This window comes from Homarus americanus, unplaced genomic scaffold, assembly GCF_018991925.1.
Source record: "Homarus americanus isolate GMGI-L3 unplaced genomic scaffold, GMGI_Hamer_2.0 scaffold4896, whole genome shotgun sequence".
In the NCBI taxonomy this organism is placed as follows: domain Eukaryota; kingdom Metazoa; phylum Arthropoda; class Malacostraca; order Decapoda; family Nephropidae; genus Homarus; species Homarus americanus.
The window spans coordinates 3,932,411-3,958,406 of record NW_024749657.1 but is presented as its reverse complement, the minus strand read 5'-3'; the positions used below and the strand labels follow the sequence as shown (position 1 = coordinate 3,958,406).

The window sequence follows — 25,996 nt, the reverse complement described above, 5'->3', positions numbered from 1 at the left end:
GTATGGGCTGGATGCGGTTGTGGTGTCGAACAGCAATTCTCGGACTAGGATCTCAGGTGGTAGTAGAGCCGGTGTCGAGGATGGTGTAGAAGCTTCTCACCAAATTTGCAGATGAGGTCGTGGTGATGGTCAGTGAGAGTCGAAAGGGTCAGTGTGTTGAGCGCTTCTGATATGTGGAGAGGGGGAGAGAATAATCTTGCCCTCTTTGCACTTTTTTCTAGGTGTTTACGTTGTGTGTGTGTGTGTGTGTGTGTGTGTGTGTGTGTGTGTGTGTGTGGGAGAGAGAGAGAGACGGCCCCAGGGACATCTCGTCTTGGTGTGGCGTTGACTGCAGTTACACGACGAAGGCATGGTAAGTGGGGGGTGATAGGTAGATATATAGAAGGTAAACAAAAAAGAAATAATTGAAAAACCACATAAAAAGAAACTAAACAACATAATCAACAGGTGAACACACAAACAGGTCAACAAAAACAAGAAACACAAACAGGTAAACATAAACAAAAGGTAAACAGCACAAACAACAGGTCAACAAAACAAACAAGTGGGTGTAGAAAGAGAGGATAAAATACGCTTCTTAATTGGCCATTTCTCGTGACACTTTGACCTGTCGAAACACAAGAGAAAAAAATAAATACAAATAAAAAAAGAAAATTCCAAATCTGTCTCAATCTGTCTCTACGTATTGTTATTACAGGGGGAGGGGGGAGTGGGGAGGGAAGGGGGAGGTGAGGGAAGGGGGGAGGTGTGAGGGAAGGGGGGAGGTAGAGGGAAGGAAGAGAGGAGAGAGTGTGAGGAGATGAGAAAGGGAAAATGGTGAGGGGAGGAAAGGGTGGTGAGAAACGGATGGGAAGGGTGGGGGAGGAGGAAAGGGAAGAGGTCGGGAAGAATATGAAGGAAGGTGATGGAAGGAGGAGGAAAAGGTGAAGAAGGGAGGGGAGGAAGAAGTGGAGACGAGGAAAGGGGCAAGGAACTAGAACAGTATAGAGGGAGGAAGGGAGATGAGGGAGGGAGGGGAGATGAGGGAGGGAGGGAGATGAGGGAGGGAAGGTGAGGGGAGGGGAGGAGGGAGGGAGACAAGGGAGGAGGGAGACAAGGGAGGAGGGAGGGAGGGGAGATGAGGGGAGGGAGGGAGGGAGGAAGATGAGGGAGAGAAAAGTAAAGTAGAGATGGAGGAAGGGAGGGAGAGATGAGGAAGGAGGGAGGAGGAGGGTAGGGTAGAGGTATTGATTTGTTATGTGTTGTTGTGAAGAGACAAGCGTCCGGGGGCGGCATAATGGGTCCCTGCCGCCCCTCCTGCCACCCACAGGTGAGGGGTGGTAATGGGATGAGGAGGGAGGGGTGGTGAGGAAGGGGGGAAAGTGGTGAGAAGAGTAGTGCGGGGAGGGTTTTGTGGTGGGGTGGTGGGAGGAGGGGGGGTGGAGGAGGGGAGAGGTGGAGGGGGAGGGTGGGAGGAGGGGGGGGGGTTGAGGAGGAGGGTGGAGGTGGGAGGAGGGGAGGGGTGGAGGAGGGGGGGAGGGGTGTGAGGAGGGGGGAGGTGGGGAGGAGTGGTGGTGAGAGAGAGAGGGGGGGAGATGGGTAAAAAACAACACAAAAACACCTCGAGAACGAAAGTGTAAATGGGAAAATGGAAGAGAAATTGACAGAATATTAAAAAACAGCAAAACAACAACAACAAATAAACGTCATCAGAACGCGACATCAAGTGAAGGTGATCATGGACTCTGCGCCTGACGTAAGCTTCCCGCCGCCTTCTGCCTGTGGTGGCGTTCCATTATTGTTATTATTATTTTTATTATTGTACCGAGTTCAAGAATGTTTTCATGCACGACCCCGATGGACTTAGAAAACCTCTCAAGGAAGACTTCTACCTCCTCCTCCTCCTCCTCCTCCTCCTCCTCCACCCCTCCACTCCCGCCCCCTCCCACCCCACCCCTCCCTCTCTCCCCACCCCACCCCACCCTCCACCTCACCTCACCTCCCTGCCTGCCCTCATAGAGAACAACAATCCCAGGACACACACAGTTCAGGGTCAGCGTGGCCAAAAATAGTCCCCGGACCACCCACACCTCACCTAGACTCATACCAATGTAATCACACAAGTCAGTCAGCCCACACCCACGGCCCCTCACACCTCGGCCCCACACCTCACCTAGACTCATACCAATGTAATCACACAAGCCAGCCAGCCACCCACGGCCCTCACACCTCAGCCCCACACCTCGGCCCCACACCTCACACCTCGGCCTCACACTTCACACCTCGGCCTCACAACCCACACCTCGGCCCCACACCTCACACCTGGCTCACACTTCACACCTCGGCCTCACACTTCACACCTCGGCTCTCCACCTCGACCTTAAGTGTTGATACAAAAACACAATGGGTCGGACGATAATTGACAAAGAGTTGTACGATAATTATTAGGAGGTAGTACGATAATATTATTAAGAGGTAATACGATAATATTATTAAGAGGTCGTACGATAATATTATTAAGAGGTCATACAATAATTATTAGGAGGTAGTACGATAATATTATTAAGAGGTCGTACGATAATTATTAGGCGGTAGTACGATAATATTATTAAGAGGTCGTACGATAATTATTAAAGGGTCGTACGATAACTATTAAAGGGTCGTACGATAACTATTAAAGGGTCGTACGATAATTATTAAAGGGTAGTAGGATAATTATTAAAGGGTCGTACGATAACTATTAAAGGGTCGTACGATAATTATTAAAGGGTCGTACGATAATTATTAAAGGTCGTACGATAATTATTAAGGGTCGTACGATAATTATTAAAGGGTCGTACGATAATTAGCGTACGATAATTATTAAAGGGTCGTACGATAATTATTAAAGGGTCGTACGATAATTATTAAAGGGTCGTACGATAATTATTAAAGGGTCGTACGATCGATTCTTCCTTCGATTGAGAGGGAAGCGCGTCCAGGTGCTTGTCTTTGTTGTATGTATTGTCTTATAAGTGTACAGTATGTATGTATGTATGTATGTATGTATGTATGTATGTATGTATGTATGTACAAGACTCAGTTGCCGGTGGTGGGAGGCGCCTAGATAATTAATCCCCTACACGTCCACAGCCATGTTCCATTAATCTCCGCTAACCCCTCATAATTTACCCATAAATCCGAATTAATCTCATAAATCCGGTTATATCTCCTCGTAAAACCGGATTAATCTCCTCATAGATCCGGATTAATCTCTCAAATCCGGTGAAATTTGTGTACTAATCCGGTTCAATTTAGTCCATGAACCGGTTGAAGTCAAGGTCCACTGTACGGGGATATTACTCTTAAGTTCGGTTAAATTTATCCGTACTTATCCTCCTCACAAACTTCTCCCTACTCCCACTCCTCACCCCCTCACTCCCACCCCTCACCCCACCCTCACCCCTCACTCCCACCCCTCTTCACCTCACCCACTCTTCACCTCACTCCCACCCTCTTCACCCCCTCACTCCCACCCCCTCTTCACCCCTCACCCCACCCTTCCCCTCACTCCCACTTCACCCCTCACTCCCACCCCTCTTCATCCCCCCCCACATTTCACCTTGACACATTAAACCTAAATACCAATATATATATATATAAATCCCGCTTAGTTTATACACCAACTTAATGTCTTTATATAAACAAACACAACACAACAAACACAACAAACAAGAAAAATCCCGAAATACATTTAACCTACATATATCACCGTGGAGCAAAGACAAAAAAAATAAATACATTTGTTTCTTTAAATATATTCTAGTCCAACCTGCTGACCCACTTGTTGATATTCATTAGCTACAATTAATTAATTATTAGTCAGAAGCGATTATTCTTTGAGGTGATCAGATAATTCGACCTTGTGGAATAATTGGCCAAATAATTGAGGATACGTTGGAGTTATTTGTTTTTTTTTTTGCTAACTACCCTGAAGTCTTGTCATGGGGCGAGTGGTGCTTAATTGTGGGTAGGCAGGATGGGGGGTAGGCAGGATGGGGGTGGTTAGGTAGGAATGGAAGGGAGGATGGAAGGAAAATTTAATGAGAGGGAGGGAGGTAGGTAGGTAGGTAGATAGGTAGGAAGAACGAAAGAAAGAAATAAAGACAAGGGAAGAAGGAAGGCTAAGGAAAGCAGGTCTGTACAGGTTAGCGGAAGACTGGGGAGTTATGTCGGCTGTAGGGCGAGCAACAGGTGAGAAGGGAAGCATAGCGAGAAGACGGAAGGAAGACAGGTAATCGGACAACCAGGTAAATATATACAGGCAGTTACCTATGTTGACAGGTACACAAGCAGGTAATTACGCCGAGTGACAGGTATATGAAAGAGCAGGAAGGGTGAGGGGGGGGGAGAAAACAGGGCGGTAAATAATAAAAAGCTGAAAATGAGAGAGAGAGAGAGAGAGAGAGAGAGAGAGAGAGAGAGAGAGAGAGAGAGAGAGAGAGAGAGAGAGAGAGAGAGAGAGAGAGAGAGAGAGAGAGAGAGAGAGTTTGTTGACACGCACCATAAACATAGGTGGGTGTCGCCCTTGACCCGACACCACCATCACCACCACTCACTGTAAGGAAGCGGGAAACAAGAGAGGATGAGAGAGAAGAAGCGAGGTAGAAAGGAGAGAAAGAGATATGGAGGAATGGGGGGGAACAAGGAGGAAGAGGGGTTGAGGGAGGTAAGGTGGTGGGGAAGTGAGGGGTGGGGAAGGAGGGAAGGGAGGGTAAGAGGTGAGGGAGAGGAAAAGGAAGAGAAGGAAGGGAGTCACAGAACACCACAGCTACCCCAACGGCAGCCAATTTGCACGTAGGAAAATTTCGCGGCTGAGATCGGAGCGCGAAAATTTCCTAATAGCGCAAATTACACCTCCCCCTCTCCTCCCCGAAAAGCCTATTGTCCTTATCTAACACGTGACGACTGATAGCGATGATAAGCTTGTTGAAAAGATCGATATGCCTCAATAACCATACTTACACAGCTAACTCATAAACAATACAAAAAATAAACTAATCAAAGAACAATAACAAACAAACACACTATTAAACAACAAAAACAAACACCAATAAAACAGCAGCCAAGATCGTCGGACAAACACGCACACAAAAACAGCCTTATTATATTCACGCTTCGATGTCGGAATTATTATTATTTTTAGTCTAGTCATCAATAAATGCAATTCTTAACGTCTATTTACGTCAATGTACTCCAAGGGTTGTCATCGTTACTCCAGGGGTTGTCATCGTTACTCCAGGGGTTAAGTCATCGTTACTCCAGGGTTGTCATCGTTACCCAGGGTTAGTTATCGTTACCCAGGGTTAAGTTATCGTTACCCAGGGTTGAGTTTATCGCCCAGGGGTCAACGTTACTCCAGGTTAAGCATCGTTACCCAGGGGTTAAGTTATCGTTACTCCAGGTTAAGTCATCGTTACTCCAGGATTAAGTCATCGTTAATCCAGGGCTAGTCGCCAGGGTTAGTTTAATCGTTACCCAGGGTTGTCATCGTTACTCCTGTTGCTTATCGTTACCCAGGGTTGCTTCATCGTTACTCCAGGGGTTGTCATCGTTACTCCAGGGTTAATATCGTTACCCAGGGGTTATCGTTACCCAGGGGTTGTCATCGTTATCCAGGGGTTGTCATCGTTACTCCAGGTTAAGCACGTTACTCCAGGGGTTAAGCATCGTTACCCAGGGTTGCCATCGTTACCCAGGGTTGTCATCGTTACTCCTGGGGTTGTCATCGTTACCCAGGGTTGTCATCGTTACTCCTGGGTTAAATTATCGTTACCTGGGTTAAGTCATTGTTACTCCAGGAGTTAAGTCATCGTTACTCCAGGGTTAAGCAATCGACACCAGGGAAGGTTGTCATCGTTACCCAGGGGTTAAGTCATTGTTATTCCAGGAGTTAAGTCATCGTTACCCAGGGGTTAGTTATCGTTACTCCAGGAGTTAAGTCATCGTTACTCCAGGGGTTAAGCAATCGTTACACCAGGGGTTAAGTCATCGTTACTCCAGGGGTTAAGTCATTGTTACTCCTGGAGTTAAGTCATCGTTACTCCAGGAGTTAAGTCATCGTTACTCCAGGGGTTAAGCAATCGTTACACCAGGGGTTAAGTTATCGTTACTCCAGGGGTTAAGTCATCGTTACTCCTGGGGTTAAGTCATTGTTACTCCAGGAGTTAAGTCATCGTTACTCCAGGGGTTAAGCAATCGTTACACCAGGGGTTAAGTCATCGTACTCCTGGGGTTAAGTCATCGTACTAAAGGAGGAGTCACTTGAAGCAACTCTCCCGGCACCAATTTCCACTTTACGCGTAGCCTAGTTGGTGAAAATAACGAACGAAGTGTAAAATTACATGACCCACACTATAAACTGGTTGACTTTTTATTTTAATCTTTATCATCGCGGCACTATTCGATAACTCGTATTGAATAGTTGGAAGAAAAAATAAATCAAATTTTTGCATCGTTTATGTAGCTTCGTTAATTAAGTTGTGGAATACCAGTTTAATTCACCTACCGATTAAACACCCTAACCTAACACCAACCTAACCTAACCTAACACCAACCTAACATAACACTAACCTTACCTGACCTAACCTAACACCAACCTAACATAACTTACCTAACCTAACCAAACCTAACACCAACCTAACCTAACACCAACCTAACCTAACACCAACCTAACCTAACACTAACCTTACCTAATCTCAATAAAAACAAAGATTACCCAATTTTTCCTAATCTAATCTAACCAAATTAAACCAAGCATAACCTAACCGTATCTAACTTTACTTAACCTAATCATCATGTATAGCATTAGGGTACTGAATCATCAGGTCAAATAAACTAGTGTCTAATCTTCAGGTGATCCTAATAACCTTACCAATCAACCAATCACAAATATGCCTTTAGAACACTGTATTGTACACTATAAAAACAATATAAATAATTTAGCACACATAATAGAGCTTCGATACCATAAAATGTCAGCTAGCCTATTGTACTCCTCGAAAACATAATTAAGTGATGTAACATATTATGGTCAATGACACCTGTTACCACACACTAAATTAACTATGACATACGTGTTCTAGATTAAGCTAAAGTACAGCGTAATAATACTTGGCCGCGTATACTGTACATTACTTGGCAGCAAAAGATTATCCGAAATACACAACTCGAATAATTTTTTAATCTCATATTTTAACGCCTTTATCTATATTTCTGTAATAACTAATAAACATTGATAATTATTAAACAGGTCTGTGCGTGACTGTACAGCACCTGAGAATCTTAATTAACTCCACACATTATATAAATATATCTAGCATTAAGGTAGCTTAGTACTAATGTGTAACGCAGTCATACTTTTTCTATCGTCCAATCTGCAAGTTTTAAATTTGTAAATAATTCACAAAATTAAAAAAAAAAAATATATATATATATATACAGTATATATATAAATCATAATTTGATATGTAAACAAAGGCTTTATGAACAAAAGGGTAGAATAATGTTTTCTCTGACATGATGGTGAAAAAAAAAACTCGCATTTATACCTGGAAAATTAAAATACTCTGAGAATTCCAGGAAATTAATATGAACTCTCAGTAAAACATTATTTCATGCCAATCAAATTATGTCAATTGTTAATGTGTAAGGTCACAAGTCCTCACTCCCTCCAGCCCACACAGCGCCCACAATTATAACAATACACAAGTAAATGGGAATTAGTCCAACCGCAACAAATGTCTATGTGTTTAAAATCCTTACATAAATTTGTCCCGCCTTCCCTGCAGTTTGTGTTGTGTAATATTAGTAATAAATAGAAAAAGTATCCAACAGTTACCACAAACAGACCTGAAACACCGTACCGTCTTATCTTTATCGGCATTTAAGCAATAAAAACATTGATACCAGTTCTTAACGCAGCCCAACTTAACGATATTAGTAGCCATATTACTGTATAAAGACTACAGGTGAGGTTACGGCCATGTATTGAAGTGTGTGTAAAGGTGGCCTGAAAAACCACCCGACATAACTTGTATATTCAACAATACTGTGTGTTCAGTCGTTGGCCATTTTGTTCGGCTTCTATAACTGCTGTTGTAGAATATAATGACAATCTGTGTACTAAAGCATCCAGAAAATAATGTACGAGAAAGAATCGACTTTGATGAAGAACTTGACCATACGAATGTGACCATAGCAGTAGGAAACGAGCAATTATATGGAGATAACAACCCCATCCCCCCCCCACCAACAATTTACATTACACACAGTAGGCAGGGCTTTGAAGAAAGGGGAAATTGTGGGATGGAAAAACGCAAAAAAATTACCAAACCTATTGAAACTTGTCTTAGCCAAACCTTAATTATCAGATGGAGGAGGATAAGGTGATGCCACATGTAGGAGGGAGTGGTGCAAATACTTTCGGTAATGTTTCTTGTTTAAGGCATCAAGCACTCAACTTTTTATATCCTTCCTCATGTCCTAAATTCTGCGCATGACCGCCATTAGAAGAATCCACAAAGTTCTGACTGTAGTTTACACTTCTGTGGATGTAACCAATTACACCGAGGCACTGTAAGCCACCTAAAGGTCAGTATGAATAACACTACCCTCTTTTACAAAACAATTAATTACCTGTATGAAGATATCAGCATTCAGCACTGTGGTCAGACACTGGTATGATGATTTTACGTTTGGAGTTTCTACACCCAATAATTTAATCGTATTACCTTTGTTTGACAGTGCATCGTCTTCATCATCTGTGTACAGGCACCACCAGGTATATCGGAAGACATAACCACCAGCAGAGAACAGAAAAACAGCACGGCGAGTCTTGGCGACACAGACAACAATATGGCGTCGGCGAGTCTTGGCGACACCTCTACAGTCTTACGGGTAAAGGTATATACATTATCAAACGAAGGTGTTCACTAGCTCATTAAATTTGGCCTTATGTTTGTAGAGGATCCACGCTGAGCCCCGCACACCCAAGATAATTATATGGAAATAGAAACAAAGCTAAAGAGGAGTTAATGGGGTAAAACTGAAAAGGCGGGAGATGTGGGGAGGGTATTAATGGCGGCGTACATAGCTGGTGTGAATTTCGCAGTTTAAAGGAAGTTTGTGAGAATTAATAAATCTCGCTAAGCAGAATTACGCTTGACAATTTCCCACGAGAATAAAATAGCTAATTAGGTAAATGATACTGTGGATAATATTCGCACAGTTTCAATTATTTTGAGCCTTAATACACCGATTAGTTCAGGATAAAATATCATTGGACTACTATTGTGAATGACAAGCACGTCTAATAAAAAAAATTATTACACTCATGGGTAGTTAAGTGCTTATTATGACCATCATAACAAGCAGCACTACAACAGTTAAACAAAGGAAAACACATTCAGGTAATACTAGAGATACGAGAAAAAACTACTACTCACATTACAAATCTTCCTCGCTTTATGAGATTTCTACAAGAATGAGTTTAAGAAAAGACAAATAATTTGGAGAAAATGAGAAAATAACGAAAAACAAAGAGAATGAAGAAAGAAAGAGGAAGAGGGGGATACGAGAAGTTCAAATTGATTAGAGAGTTGATATGGACTTCCCTCCCTCCCCTCCACATCTTTATATACTGAAAACATTGAGGGTCCTGCTTTCCTGACATGCTACATGTGGTACAGGCCACAGGTGATACAGGCCACAGGTGATACAGGCTACAGGTGATACAGGCTACGGGTGGTACAGGCTACAGGTAGTATAGGCTACATGTAGTGTACGTCACAGATGGTACAGGCTACAGGTGATACAGGTTACAGGTGGTACAAGCAATAGGTGGTACGGGCTACAGGTAGTATAGGCTACATGTAGTGTAGGTCAAAGATGGTACAGGTTACAGGTAGTATAGGCTACATGGGTTTACAAAGGGAAAATTTTGTCTAACAAATCTGCTGACATTTTTTAGGAAAGCCTTTGAGGTAGTAGATAATGACGAAAATTTAGCAAAGCGTTTGACAGTGTACCGCATCAAAGGCTTCTGAGAAAAGTCAAGGGTCATAATATCGAGGGGAAAGTTTTAAATTGTATAAAATCATGGCTCACTGATAGAACACAGAGTAAGCATAGATGGTGTTAAATCTGAGTGGGGCTGTGTAACCAGTGGGGATCCTCCGGGGTCAGTACTGGGCCCACTCTTGTTCATAATCTACATAAACTATCAAGATACTGGGATCAGCAGTGACATAAGCAAGTTTGCGGATGACACCAAAATGGGGCGGCAGATTAATTCAGGGCAGGATTTAAATAAACTGCAGGAGTGGTCAGGAAAATCGCAAATTAAATTTAACACCAGCAAGTGTAGCGTACTAGATATTGGAAGAACAAATACTGTCAATGTATACAGCCTTAACAACATCAACCTTGAGAAGTCAACTTGTGAAAGAGACTGAGGGGTACTTGTAAGCCCGGACCTACGGGCTTACAGTGCGTTAATGTTCGAAATAAGGCAAATAGAGTATTAGGTTTTATATCTAGAAGTGTAAGTAATAAGAGTGCAGAGGTCTTATTGCAACTATATCTTGCGCTAGTCAGGCCGCACCTCGATTTTGCTGTTCAGTTCTAGTGCCCTTATTATAGAATGGATATCAATTCACTGGAGTCGGTGCAGCGAAGAATGACGAAAATGATTCCGGGACTTAGAAACCTTCCATATCAAGATAGATTAAAGAAACTAAACTTGCATTCCCTAGAAAGACGAAGAGTGCGGGGAGATATGATAGAAGTATTTAAGAGGGTGAAAGGAATCAAGAGGATATATAGATGAAGGCCGATTTGGGACTTGATGAATGTGAGGGAGAAAAAGGGCTGAATTACATCCCCAGGTGAGGGAGGGACCACCATCTCTGCCACAAACCACCTGGTGGCATCTTTGTGTTCTCGTTGCATGCTTCTTGCTGTTGTTTTGTCAAAGTCTGGAAAATTCTATTATGTGCTCCCATATTACCTTTAAACTGAGATAAATAAATAGAGTGAGTGAGTTTTTGTTTTTAATGTGGCTATCCATCGTCAAATTGACTTACTGTTTACCAATTTTTGTATATCTGCACTGTCCATGTATATTTTACACCAGTAATGTCTCTGTACATTGTACATCTGTACAAGCTGAAACCAAAGTCAACTTCTATCAGGATTCAATTGAATATGTACCTATCTATCCTAAAACAAGAGAGAATTACTCACTCACAGGTACAGTAGCTCCTTGGGTCTGTGATGATGCCAACAGGTTCACAAACATTATTGTACAGCTGCAGTGTGACATGCCAGTCGACTTCTCTTATAAAGGGGTCATTCTGTTGCAGCGTGGCATAACGAGCCAATTTTGAACAAAGGCTTTTTGTCCACTGTCGCTCCGGGATACATCAATAACACGTAGGACTGGTATGAGGTTATTTGGACCATCTGATGCTCAGCCCCCAGCTTAATTCATCTGATGATTAGACACCATAATACTGACTGGAGGGTTAGATTAGGCTCATGTTGGGGTCATTAATCATGACGTAAAATAAGCTGGTGGCTAATCATCAGGTGATTACAATATTATTCCTCCAGGTTTTAGGCCAAGATGAACACCTTGATCAACTGAGACAACCAAGACTAACACCTTGGTCACCTGAGACAACCAAGACTAACACCTTGGTCACCTGAGACAACCAAATGAATGGAAACAAATTAACAGAGGGACAGACAGTACATTGGCACCTGAGCATTTGTTCACTGTTTAGCAGGGATATAACTGAGCCAAAGGAGATAGAAATAAAACACATATTTCAAATAATATACTTTTAGAAATCATTTCACATAAAAAATTGCACTTTCTGAGAAGAGCTCAATATACACATGACATTTACTGTCTGTACAGTATAAACAGTTAGACATTATTTGTTATATTCTCACTGGTTCTGGTTAACCATGAAGACAATTTAAATCCTTTTTTTTGTAGAAAATTTTTTTTTAGTTAAATGAGCAAAAAGATCAAAACAACAAAAACTTATCTTAAAACCACATGGAAGATTCCACATGCCTTAAAATAGCTTGCCCAAGAGTGAGCATGAGATGAACTCCTGTTAATTCTTCTTATAGTACTTTAGGACCCTGTAGTGACTATCATCAGTGGTCGGGACAGTTTTACAAGACTGAAGCACTAATCTGTACATGTTCATATAAAAAAAAAAGTATCCTTTAGACAAACTTATAACTTCCTAGAATGTATAATGCAAATAATAATCACTTGCATAAACCAACTGTACAGGAAACACCATCAAATCTTAAAATAATGTAAATACAAATATACAATTACAGGTACTCCTCGACTTACGACCTACTCAACTTACGACCACCTGGACATACGACCGCAGCAGTCGTATAAAATATTTTTCAAACTACGTATTTTTGAGTCCCGACGTTAGTGATCGCGCTGTGTACTGACAATTTTTTTTTTTTATAATTCCCTTTAAAATGGCTGGCAAGTGTAAAAGTGAGAGTTCTCGTGGTGCTGAGAAGAAAAACAGACACCCATTTTAGATTTTCTATGTATTACTTTCGCATTTTCGACTTACCACCAATTCGACTTCCGACCTGGTCGTCGGTCCCTAACCCTGTCGTAAGTCGAGGACTGACTGTACATCACAGTGTGCAACTAAAAGTTGGGAAAAAGAAAATAAAGGAATAAAACTTGTAAATTTTGCCCAACATTAAACACTTGTAGTAACAATAATAAAAAAAAGGAAGAAAATTAAAATATTTTATACACAAAATTCAATATGAGCACCAAATGAAACATTACCTTGAACTGTTAACGGTCATTGTATGTGATACCAGACAACTGTCTTGAATGGAGCAATGCACAGGCTTCACTACTATCCACTGAGTGATGGTTTCCCACAGTGTGTGTTTGTATACACTTCCTTAAAAGAAATATCTTTCTTACTCAATTGTGGATATATTTTCTTCAAATTGGTGTGTAAACTGATAAAACGTGGACCTCATTCCTTAAGATGAGGCAAACATTTGAGCATTTTAAACTAGTGCAAGAACCAGTTCTTACAGTGCTTCACTTCATGACATCTGTAATCATCCTCCTCAGTCTAGTTAAGAACAATGGGAAGTTCACCTTAAAAAGCTGGGACACTTTGCTTTGGGACAAGAATATCTATTGTTCACTGCACTGAAGGAATCAACAAATGTTTATAGAATTAGCTATCAAAAATATTAGATAGTACTGCAATAAGGTCAATTTTATTTCTAATATAGAAAGAAAACCCCTTATTGAGATCCTTGCTAGTGTTTATCAAAATTGTCCTCTATGTGATACCTTGGTCTTATATTCAAATTTGACAAATTTAATCAAAAACACTACAAACCTAATTCATCCTCTTACAAAGTCTTAAGCAGACACTGTTTCAACCATAGACTTCTTAACAATTTCTCCTAAGTTTTCGGTTGCTTCAGTAGAATCTTCATCACTATTATTCATGAGTGAATCTTTGTTTGAACTCCCAAGGTGACTGGTATCAAAGTTTAGTGGTGGTGAAGGTGTGTTGATGGACTGGGTAGGCAACACTTGCTCAGACTGTGTGGTGTCGACAGCACTACCGTGTGACACATCCGTTGATGAACTCTCTACCTTGTAGCTTCCCCCAACCATCCCAGAGCACCCATTTGAAGTTGCTCCTGATGAGTAATCACTGCAGATTTCCTTGCTTGGTCCAACTAAGGAAGTTGCTGGAATGTATCTGCTGGTTTTGTCTGGAGAGGCAGAAGAGGAGGAAATAGCCTCAAAGTTGGGTTGAAAATCACTGCATTCATTTACATCAGTCTTAAACAAATTTTGTGTTGAACCACCAGGTTCATGGTACTGTCCAAAGACTGTAGCAGTGGAGTTGTCATGCACCCCAGGCATACAAAAGTTGTTCTGAGTATAGGAGCAATTAACAGGGGCAGGGACAGGGGCAGGAGCTACAGCACCAGAGTATGGAAAGGAAGTGGACACCAGATTGGTAGAATTGGTGAACTTGGAGAGAGAGTTGTAGGCCTCTGGTGTAGGCTGGGGAGGAGGTACTTGGGGTGGTACCTGCGGAGGCACCACTTGTGGAGGCACCACGCTAGAAGGAGGAAAACTGTGGCAGGACCCATATGGGGCAGATGGGTCAAAGGCTGTACCCAATCCACCAAATACAGAGCAAGTCCCAGAGTTGTAGTCACCTACATTGTCTGCAAGAAGAGGATGCATCTATTAACTACCATAAACAAGCCATACTTCTGCTACACTAGCATGAAGAGAAAAAAGATACATGACCAAACTATTTCACTAGCATAGATAAGCTCAAAAACACCTAAAATTGTAATCAACTATGGTAGTCTAAGCAATTACAAGAGGCACTAATGTGTTCTGATGAAGCTTCAATTTATACAGGGCCACAAAAATACCAGGACACTTTATGAAGCACTATTAGTACATCCTTGTTGTCTTGGTTCATCAAAGAACCCCATCCTTTAAAAGGTGACCTCACATAAAATCTTGAACATACATTACATCCACTATAGCCAACAACACACAGCCTCTTCCCACATTTATGGCAGCATCATACTAGCCCCTTTTGCATAAATTTTCCTAAGGTTTGCCACACACACATTTAAAACCAGTGTGCCAGTCATTCCACATTTGTCAACTGTAAACCCAGATGCTCCTAATGTAAACAAACATGCCGGATGTACAGTAATTACGAATATCAACATCACTACAAAAATTTTCACATAAGCAATTTATCAAAACTATGATACTGCATTGAATACTTTTAAAATTAAGTTTAGTTATTTTTGTGGCTCTATATTTTGTTTTATATAACTATCCTCACTATCGAGTATGGATCTTGACTTTACCACGGAAAATGCCACAAGCCTATCAGTTAGAAACAATATACTGTACAAGTATACCTTTTGTCTGAGTGATACACTCTAGTAAAGATGACAGCTTGTAGAAAAATCACAGAAATTGGAAGAGTTGACACAAAAAAAGCTAAAGTGATGCTGCCTTTAGTAAAGAAAACTAAATACACAATCCTTCTTGGACTTACACCTGTTCTACAAGTGCCAACTCCCAACAAGCTGTGCAATGTGTTCCTATACCACACGACCCCTGGTAAACCATTTAAAAGAAATTGTTATTTAAAAAATTTTGACGACCAAATTCAGCAGACAGAAGGACTTTTGAAAAAAAATTATTCAGGATACCCTCGAGAAATCTTCACACCTTTAAGTGTCATAAGCTAAAGCCTAACATATTTGCCTAAAACATATACAGGTACATACCAAAGAATTTAACATGCTGGTTTGGCTATCAAATATCCAGCAATTTCCACATACACTATGAAAAAGTAATATGGCCTTGGTCTTTGGTGTCATTTAAAATTTATGTTCAAGTATAAGACCTCAAGTCATATAATGTGGAATAAGTTTAAAACTATAATTTTACCTTGAAGCCAAACCCTGAACAAGAGTTCTAAAACTTACTACTAGAGAAGGAGAATGTCAGAGAGAGAGAGAGAGAGAGAGAGAGCATTATTAAGAATTATAATAATAGTTCATGCTCAAGTTGTTCCTGTAATGAAAAAGTCTCTCTCTATCATCTTTTTAAACATAATAAATGATGAGCTATACCCTCAATCTTTGTCTCTGTCATAGAAAGTCTACATTTAGTATACAGTATTGTGCATTGTGTGTGTGTGTGTGTGTGGGGGGGGGGGGATGAGCCAGTCAGTACATTTGTTTCTTCATGTTTCTCGTTTATTACTATAGTACTTACTTCCATGTCTCACCAACTTTCTCCCATTACACTCCATCAAATCTATTCACTCATATTTATCATCTTCAAACAGCAGCTGAATAACTTCCCAAACTATTGTCCTTCTCCACCATGAAATTAATTAACACTTCTTTCATCCTTACCCATCCTTAACAGTCCTACTTCCATATATAGAGAACCACTTTTCCCTCATTAATGACACACACTATCACATACTTTGGACAACATATCATAATATTGCAGTTATCCAATATATTTTCTTAGTACAGTACTTCCAAACATCATCTCTGTTGACTACTGTACTGTATTATGTGATTCTTCCAGATCTGTAAACCACATAAATTCTTCTCCTTTTTTCCCACATACAGTACAGTAATTATAATATTCCATGCAAATACTTAGACATTGTATTAAGTTTTAGATAAGCAGTGTTTACCATTCCTTAAAGCTCATGGAATCTGTTTCAGAGTAAATATAATGAATCCACCGAATATGACCAGAGCTTTGTAAATTATATTCATTGATGGAAAATACTGTTCACATACTAAGAATAAAATCCCTGGGTATCAGAGGCGACACCAAATAGTTTAAATATATCCCTGCATTAAAAAAATTCTTTTGAATCTTAGCTCAAGAAACCCAATATTCAATTAACGTACATTTTACTTTTGGGGAGACTAAATCACATAAAAAAAAAGGGAGGAGGAAAGGTCCCAGTAGGTTATATATAAAAATGGGATACATCACAAAAGACCTAGACTCAAGATACACAGTACAGTACTACCCTGATGAAGCAACTTAGATATTTTCTGATGATAAGGTGAAGGAAACGGGAGGGATTAAAAACTGATGACACAAATATTTACAGGAATACTTTATGTAATAATGGCTGGAGTAATCAGGTTGGAGGCTTATACACACAAATATGGGAAGAATGAATCATGGCACATATGTTGAATGTTTCTAAGAACAAGAAGACACCAAATGTAATATTACAAATATGAAGATGGTTCAAATATTAGTGAAATTGTCAAAATAAGCTATTCATGTTCCTGTCTAAAGATATACTACTATAATACTTGAGTAAATGAAAATGATATCCTCCCATATTGTGAGAGTTTTTCCTGCATCCACTACAGGGTGCTTGTTGCATACAGTACTGACAAAAATTTTACTACAGTTTTCACCTGAAAAAATGTATTATTTAAACACTAAAGAGAAATATATTGCCATGAATCTGCAGACCTGGCAGCATGATTCATCAACCATCACAACTTGCTAAGGATGACAAGAGAGGGAGAAGCTTAGTTACCAGGTGGTCAACTGCTGACCATCTCCCTACTTTCTAATGTCCAAAACCCAAGAGTTATACAAGACACATATGATGAAGAATTCTTAAAGCTCCTCTGACCATCATGTAATGGAGCACACACCCACTTCCGTACAACAACCTATGCTACACTATGTACTAAATGCAATAATACCAATGAAAAAAAAAATAAATAAATCAAAATAAATATAGCCTGTTTATAAAGTGGTTTTCTATTCCCTAAACTATCAAAGAATATCTAATGCAATACATAAGACCATCACATCTATCCATAACAATCTAAATTATATACCACTATACTGTGAATACTACTGTAAGCTTTAAATACTCAAGGAGTTTTTGCAGAGTGCATAACAACAAGTGTGACTATAACATACCATGTAACTATTTTTGTGACCAGATTTTAGCACCTAGGTTGACATCCCTCTCTGTATCAATAAAGTATTCATTTTGCACAATTCTGCCATTATTATCATACACCATACATATTACACATAATACATAACAGATTCCCCTATAATATATAAATGTATAGTGAAGGTGCACACATTGCTCAGAGTGAGAATGTTATGTGTTGTACACCAGTTATTATGTTCTTAGTCCACCCTGTACTGTACTTCTGCTCTATACACAATATCATCAATCACAAACATGCACACACAGGCATCTGATGCAAACTGGCAGTTCCTCAACAGTAAAACAGTAAACTAGCCTCCAACAGTAACAGTAAAATGAGTCCCTTAGTTGTGATAGTAAAACAGAAAGCTAGTCCCATCAACAGTATAAAAAAAAAAAAAAAAAAAAAAAATACAAGTCCCCCCAACACTCCCTTAACAGTAACAGAAAAACAGAAAACTAGCCTGAACACCCCAACAGTAACGGAAAAGCTCCTTATACATACCATGCTGGATGTACACAGAGGGCGGGGCTCCAGGTCCTAACATCTGCCGAGACTCAAAGTGGGGATACAGCTGGGCATTCATCGACCCAACACACGGTGCCATCTGTAAACCCCCAAAAAATCTGGTAAATACAATAAAACTCTAAATTCTTGATCATTCAGTAAACAGTAACTAAGGAATGGTTATAAATATCTTGGTTTATCTTACCTGGATTAATGATGTGTACAGGTAAATGCATGTAATTAGGGTCTTATGTAATCAATAACAAAATATTTCTGATGGGAAGTTAATGCTAAACCCAAATGACAAACAAGTTACCTTTACTGAACTAAACTTAAATACTCAGTACACCAGAATTGATGATGGACAGAAAGCTAGGGCGATGAAACCAAGCCTCAACAAGGCAGATCATCATCATCCAACAGTATGTTATCTCAACTCTAAAATATATTTTACTCTGAAAGTTTGGAAATCTTGCTTTTAAATTATCAACATTTACAGAAGTGAAATGTAAAGATTTTTGTTCATCTATTATATATTTTTGAGAGAGTCTCTAGAACTCATTGCCTTTACTAAGAATACTATATGAAACACCTTGCTTTAATTGTGGTATTTGACTGACTGGGTACTGTATACTGGATGTAAAAAAATAAGGTAGGTGAATAACCAGTGGAAACACATTTTAAATTTGAATGACTGATCGCTAGACATAGAAGCCAAACCTGTCAATAATATTCAATCTTTGCTTCATAACACCTTTTAGAGTTAACACCTCTTCTGATTATGAAAGCTCTATCACAAGTGCCTGGTAGCAGTAGCTTATCATTTACATTGCTTCTTGTATGACAGGATGGATAAAAAATTTACTCAAACATCAACACTCTAGACAGTTAACTTCAGGTGAACAAGAATCACACAGATGGTTAAGTGTTTTCCTGTTATGTCAGGCATCAACCTAAAAATTTTCTAAGACTTAAAATCACTGGGGCATAATTGACATTTTAATTCCCGTGTCTGCAAAAAATCTTCATTCCAGTTATGTAATTAGAGGTATTTAAAAAAAAATTAGAGCCTGATCACTGCCTGCTAAAATGAATAAGGCAATAAACTTTCCATCTTCTAACTCAGTGATACCTTGGGCCTCTATGCATGAGACCCCCGTGCTGACTGTGTGTTTAGTTGTATCCTGGGGTTGCTGCATTAGTTTCTGTCACATCCTGATGATGATGGTAAAACACAAACACAAAAATACACTAGCCAGAGTATTTCTTAAGTCACCAAGGGTCCCTAGAACATATCAAATAAGGAAAAGGTCCTGTTGGGTAAAAAGTTCCTCTATGGGAAATCCAGGATAAGACACAGGAATAATAAGGACTGAAGCAGACGGCACGAAATCCTCCCACCAATTCTGTTCCACCGTGGAAACCGCTTCCTAGTAAGCCCAGAAAGATCTCTTGAAGCCACTGACTTGGTTATGAGATGAAGAATCTAAAAAAAGTCTGCAGCAATAAATGAAGAAAGCCCATCAAGACCTTCTTCAACATGTGTCAGAATGAAGGATTCAACACTGACTGCAAAAGACTTCAGTGGAATGAATGGAATCCTATGAAACAAACTGTCAACACACCACATCATCAGAACTTCCCCTGCAGGTCACACAAGCTGATCTGGACAATGGAGCGGTCGTGATTATTTTCAAACACTTGTTGATTGTATAATTTATCAATTTTATTGTTTTATTTATCTTTAACTAATATATATTTTTAATGTCATACAAAAAGGTTACAGGAGTCAAGATTAGCAGACACTGTACCAAACCTCACAAATTCTCAAGTGCGAATGTAAGTGTTAAAAAATTAAAGAAAACACAGGTGATAAAGTAAAAAAAATTACACATGGAAGAAATTTTTTATCAATGTGTACTGTGAACAATTTTCATACACAGTACAGTATGTATACATTAAATCATAAATCATATTCCTACCATAAAGACTTCGCAAACTAATTCTGTCATCAGAACATGCAAAAGGGGAACGTATCTGGAACTAACACTGTATTAAGTATTGATCAACTCCATTATTATTAAAACACAAAGTAAATTAAAAAAAATTGTGCCAAGTAGAAAATAAAGTGAAAAAATATGAGGAATATTTTAAAGAAGAATACCGTGCCGGTCATCACTGGTTGAAATAAAAATAATACTCATTTCAATCTACAACTCAAGCACAAAAGCCAGAATTACTGAGACACAACAGCATGTCATTACAATACAGAAGAGTGGACAACCATTTAATAACCGGGAAATCTCAAGAAAGCTTACACCGTTGCTCGTAGTGTTTGTTTATTTGTTGGAATGTGTAGTTTTATTCAAGTGAAATAAAACACTCGCAAAATACAGGCATTACCTCGGGCGGGGTGATCTGTATACACTCGTTGACACCAGGCACCACTACTTAATGGTGCTTCAAAGTTAACTATTATTTCAACCCTAATCCAATAAATCAAAGCCCATAAATCACTTGTATTTATCCTCCCCTTAGGTACAATGTCAGAGGAGAAAGTGTGTACGTGTTTCACCATTAATGTGTCGTATCTATAGTCTGTTCATTATGGAAATGTCAACTCGGCCCCACCCAGTAATATGACATAGGGTTTTGTGATTGGCCAATCACAAGCCAAGACAAGAGAAAGAGGGTGTGACCACCTGATATTTTCATAATGAACAGACTATCCTAGTATGCACTGGGTGCTGGAAACAAGTTTAACTATTACAGTATCTCAAATTAGTCCTTCACTCTAACATACACAAGGCTTCAACTGCCCATAACCTCACATAAAACATCCACAACTGAGTCACCTTCACCCTAGTTTCAATAAGCCTTCTTTACTAATCTTGTTATTTAAAATACTTTACATTCCACAACACCATTTCACATATTTTCCTCTGATCTTTGCCCTTTACCGCTTATCTTCTTAATTCCTATATATTGGGAAGGTTATTCATATGCAATCATCATCAACATTTTACAGCCTTTTTCCACACTTGAGCAGGTTAGTCAAGATTACCTGATGGCAGGTCTTTATGCTGCAGGGTCTCTTGCAGCCTCTCATGTCATCACTTAGAACCTCACCGTATGTTATTTTTGTCCTACCCCTGGCTCCCCTCCCCTCCACATTTAGACTCCTGCATCTCTTGACACAATTGGTCTCATCCATGCTCTTATCTATTTACATTTTCTTAACACAAAATCATAAATTAATATACATAAATAAATCATGAATTTCTGAGGAATTCCTGTTATAACATTATGGAATTTGTCACTCACTGAGCTGTGTATGCATGTAATGTATATATACAAATGTGTGGGTATTTGTGTTCTGGGGTTCTCAAATCAGTTTCAACAGCCTATTAAATAAGGAAAGGCTATAAAATTGTAAGAGCTCAGTGTTAACCGACACAGTTTAGGAACATTTTGAACTGTTGCATTACACAAATTTCTGTATTTTGTTCATGTTCTGGTACTGTATATGTCATCAGTTCTAATAAAATATAAATACAAAAATATTACAAATTACTTCTTGTTCTCAGGATTATGTCTTTTTATCCATTTCTTTATCTTATAATATTTTATTTACACTGTTCTATAATATTCTTCAACCATTCTCCTCATTCTCATCTTGTATCTCCTCTCCACAAAGATTACTCCCTTGGCTTTACACAGACCTTAATATGATCACTGTTACATAAGTCTTGAACAAGGTATAAAGCGCCACAGTGGAGAGGTTCACAAACTGGAGGCCAGATATTCTACAATATTATTGCTTTATGTATAACTTGAAACAGTGACTAAATTCATGCCTGTTGAGGTCATAAAGATCATCTAACTTCAAATTATGGCCAATTACTGGATGTATATCTTAATTATTATATCATACAGTATCAAATTTTCAAGTCTGCAGCATTTCTGAGTCATTTCATTTGGGGAAGACAACTAATACCCATGGATACACCTTTCCAGTACCTGAGAAATGTTGTTGTGACATGAGAGTTTGTATAGAAAATGTGTACTGTACTTTCTATCCATAAATCAACATGCAAACGTGAGGACTTTACTTCTTTTAGTCATAACTAGTTTCCAGAAGTTTAACTCATGCATAAACATACCATAATATTTCCTAAACCTCATCAACATTAAGATATTATGTACTGTATATATTAATAATTTGTTAATTCAATGTAAACTACAAATATAACCACAACAAGACAACAACAATACCACAATAATAATAATCTTATTGTCAACAGTATAATTTATTTTGTCCTTGAATAACAATACATAACAGTTTCACAACTCCAAACAAAACTAAAAAGAACAATGCTTTCAATAAGTTAAGTACTCTATGGCATAATTAAAGCTTAAAAGTTACAAAAGACAAAATCAAGCTCAGTAGCTTATACTCTACGTAATACTGTATGACGCCTGAAAACAACATTCTCCGGCACACACACGAGTTACACTGGTCACGTGTAAGTCCACATTCCTGTCCCAAGTCACATTACTTACACATGGTAATAATACAAGGTGACATGAAGTTTATTACCAGACATACAGTGCTGCAATATAAATATACAAGACAAGACTCATAACATGAGACTTTCACTTATGTCCAAAAGCAATAGTTCAATATAAAGAAAAAAGCACAAAATACTGTTGTTGTAGCAGCTTTTGTTTGACACTTGTCTACTTGACTGTGGTTTGTCTAAAGAAATAAAAGATGCCTAAGAAAGATTCAAAGGACATTGTGTGTTCTTGAAATTTAAAAAAAATTACAGTATTAAACTAAATCAATGCTATGAGTGTTTGTTCTAGTGACACATCTTTCTTGACCCTTGAAATTGTACTCCATAATATAAACTATTCCTTACTTTAAAAACAATTAGTATCTTAAACAAATTAGTAAACTATGAAAAAATGCCCAAGTACTAACACTAATGTTTTTTTTGTTTTGTTTTTTGTGCAGGATTACAATAAACAGTGAAAAGAACAGGAATAGGCAATAACTAATCACTCATTTAGCACCCAGAAGCCAACCAACGTCCATGAATTGTGGTGGATATTGGTGAATTAAAACGCAAATTAAAAAAGACACTCAAGATAATAATTATATAAATGTACAAACTAAACATAAAACTCAAGTGAAATGTTATGATAACACAAATCTTCTCAAAGACAAAAACCCTCCCTCCTCCCCCCTCCCCTTTTTTTTCTCAAGTGTTCTTCGGGGAGAGGAGGAAGAGTAGAGGAGAAGGAAGGAAGGAGGAGGAGGAGGAGGAGGAGAGGAGGAGGAGGAAGAGGAGGAGGGAAGTCTAATACCTTTCATATAGGAGGGAAGAATGTAATAGTTCTCGGCTGTGATTAACGTTTAAAACACATCGCTGTTGCTGGTAACAAGCACAAGCTCCTCACACCCCAACCTACCTACTTCATTCTAATCAATCACTACAAACAAAACCCGAGAGACTACATTAACCACTCCATGTCAAATCCTTCTCCAGTAACTTTCCAACTATATTAATTAACCTATAGAGTATTATACCATTGATGAAAATATATTAATCTATTTTCTCCTTTACATATAAGAATCATCACCAAACTCTCAGGTACACAGTCTATCTTTACCTACAACTACAACCTTAAAACAAAAGGCTTATTCAGTAGTCTCCAAGATCTGATACAATGCCCTACAATCTATCAGGTACCATAATACATCACAAACAATCACCTATCATCACAGTCCTCATAATTCCCTTACAATACGTTCCTTAAAAGCGTCTCTTAAGACGTGTTCTCACTGTCCAAATCAGACTCAGTATCACAGACCAAACAACAAAATACCTATAATAGTTTTTTAAGAATTAATTATATATCAGTGTAATTAAGTTTAATTGGCAGTTGATGGGACAAATTACCCCCAAGCAGTTTATTTACAACTTAATCTTTCACATAAGTATAAACTACATCTCCAGAATTTCCACAGAATGCAGTTATATAATTACAAGTGTAAATGCAAATTCTCACACTATGAGTCAGCCATGATATACTGTAAAACACATTCCTTGAAAATGAACACAGTCCCTAATGGTGTTTTATCACTCTTCCACCTACAGCACACACCAATGTATGATCTGGTTGACTGACTAATGCTATGCATGTGAGGATAATAAAAACAGGAATACAACTAAAAAGTTAAAGGTGATCGAAAAATCCCTGTGCACCTGCTAATAGTAAAAATGGTCAAGAGTAAATGTTAAGTATCACAGATGCATCAGGATTTTTTTTTTCGAACACACTGTATAGTATATAAGAATGAACAGAGCGAGTAGGAACAGGATGGGTCAGGTGATCAAACTGGTGGATTCTGTGCATGGGAGGAATTGCCTGTAAACTACGACATCCGGTGAGGTGAGGTCACGTTACGCACAGTACACCATTCTACTGGGAGTGTTTTATATGTATTCCCTGATCTTCCTAACGTGTACAATCCATTAAATAAGATTTACTGGGATTAGTAGTTAAGATTTGTGCGCTATGGAGACAATATAAATCACAGTTACATCAGTGATAATATTTCTCTATGACAAATCCTTTCAATCATACAAGACAGACAGGTCTCCCATCCTAATCTCTTATCCAATCTTATGGTCTAGTAAGATCAGCAGTTTCATACAATAAAACAGTTCAGCTGCACGAAGACCACACGGGTACAGATGGTCTGCAGACACCAATAGTGTGTGTGTGTGTGTGTGTGTGCATTAGTCATAAAATATCTTTGTTAATGGCACATAATTTATTTCCCATAACAATTCAGCAGTGTTGGTGGTATTGATGGGAGGTAATGGTGATGGGGGAGGTGGTGGTGATGGGGTAAGTGGAACTGGTGGCAGGGAGGTAGTGGTGGTGATGGGAGGTACTGGTGATGGGGGGTAGTGGTGATGGGGGAGCTGGTAGTGGGATGTATATGAAAGGTCAATACTGTGGTCTCTTGACCTTTAATAGAGGGATGATGTACTGATGGCCCACACATATGCATCAAGTTTAATTAAATTACCTTCAATGGTTCAAACATTACTGATGTACAGGCAACCCCACCGTATACACAGCTGTACAGTAATGACAGGCAATGTACAAATCAATCTGTATGTAAAAATAAAGTCAAATATACCTTTTCCTACACTGATAATACATCAAGTACTGGTAATGCTGAAACTTTCCCAAATATTTAAGCTACTGTCTGTAAAAATCTATAACACCCATTAAATTTTGTTATTAATTCATAAACAAGCTGGTTTCCTCCTATAAGTTAACTGTATGCAAACTGAGAGTAATAATAATATGAAAAAAAAAGAGACCTATATAGACCAAAGGCTGTTTACCAGGAGGAAGCCTTCAATACATTCAAAAAATGAAAGCACAAGATCACACACCATTCAGTCTTGAACTGTGGATTTAACCAAAATATCTCAATAATTATGGACAGGTACAAACACCTAACAGCCCATAACAAAGTTATCAATTTTGATTAGAACTCAAAGTAACCAGAAGAGTACAAACATCCTCCTCACTGTCTCATGTTAAGACAATACAATTCAGAGGTGACTGACAGATTATCCATAACACATAGTGAACAAAGGCTGCACAATCTTTACATAAAGTTCACAATGCCTTTGGCTCGGTAAGCTGAGCACAATGGGTAAAAGAAAAGAAAGACTTCCAGAACCACTAAACATATAGTAGGAATCTGCAAGATGATTGGAGGACAATAAATAAAATATAGATGCAAAAGGATAAGACAGAATACAGGTATTAGAAAAATAACCAT

At 38.9% G+C, this 25,996-nt stretch overlaps 1 protein-coding gene across 7 annotated transcripts in view; it reads right to left on the bottom strand.

The window, feature by feature from the left end:
* Positions 1-12,581: 12,581 nt before the first annotated feature.
* LOC121853564 overlaps positions 12,582-25,996 on the bottom strand; it is a 46,225-nt gene continuing 32,810 nt past the window's right edge. For 4 of the 7 annotated variants that reach the window (XM_042347783.1, XM_042347785.1, XM_042347784.1 and 1 more), the window contains 2 exons: positions 18,115-18,217; positions 12,582-14,292 (listed from right to left, as the gene is read on the bottom strand). In XM_042347783.1, the coding sequence (XP_042203717.1) occupies positions 13,466-14,292; positions 18,115-18,217 (930 nt within the window). In that variant the 3' untranslated portion in view covers positions 12,582-13,465. Of the gene's footprint in view, positions 14,293-17,113; positions 17,162-18,114; positions 18,218-25,996 lie in introns of all 7 variants that reach the window. The other 3 variants (XM_042347788.1, XM_042347789.1, XM_042347787.1) reach the window with 3 other exon arrangements.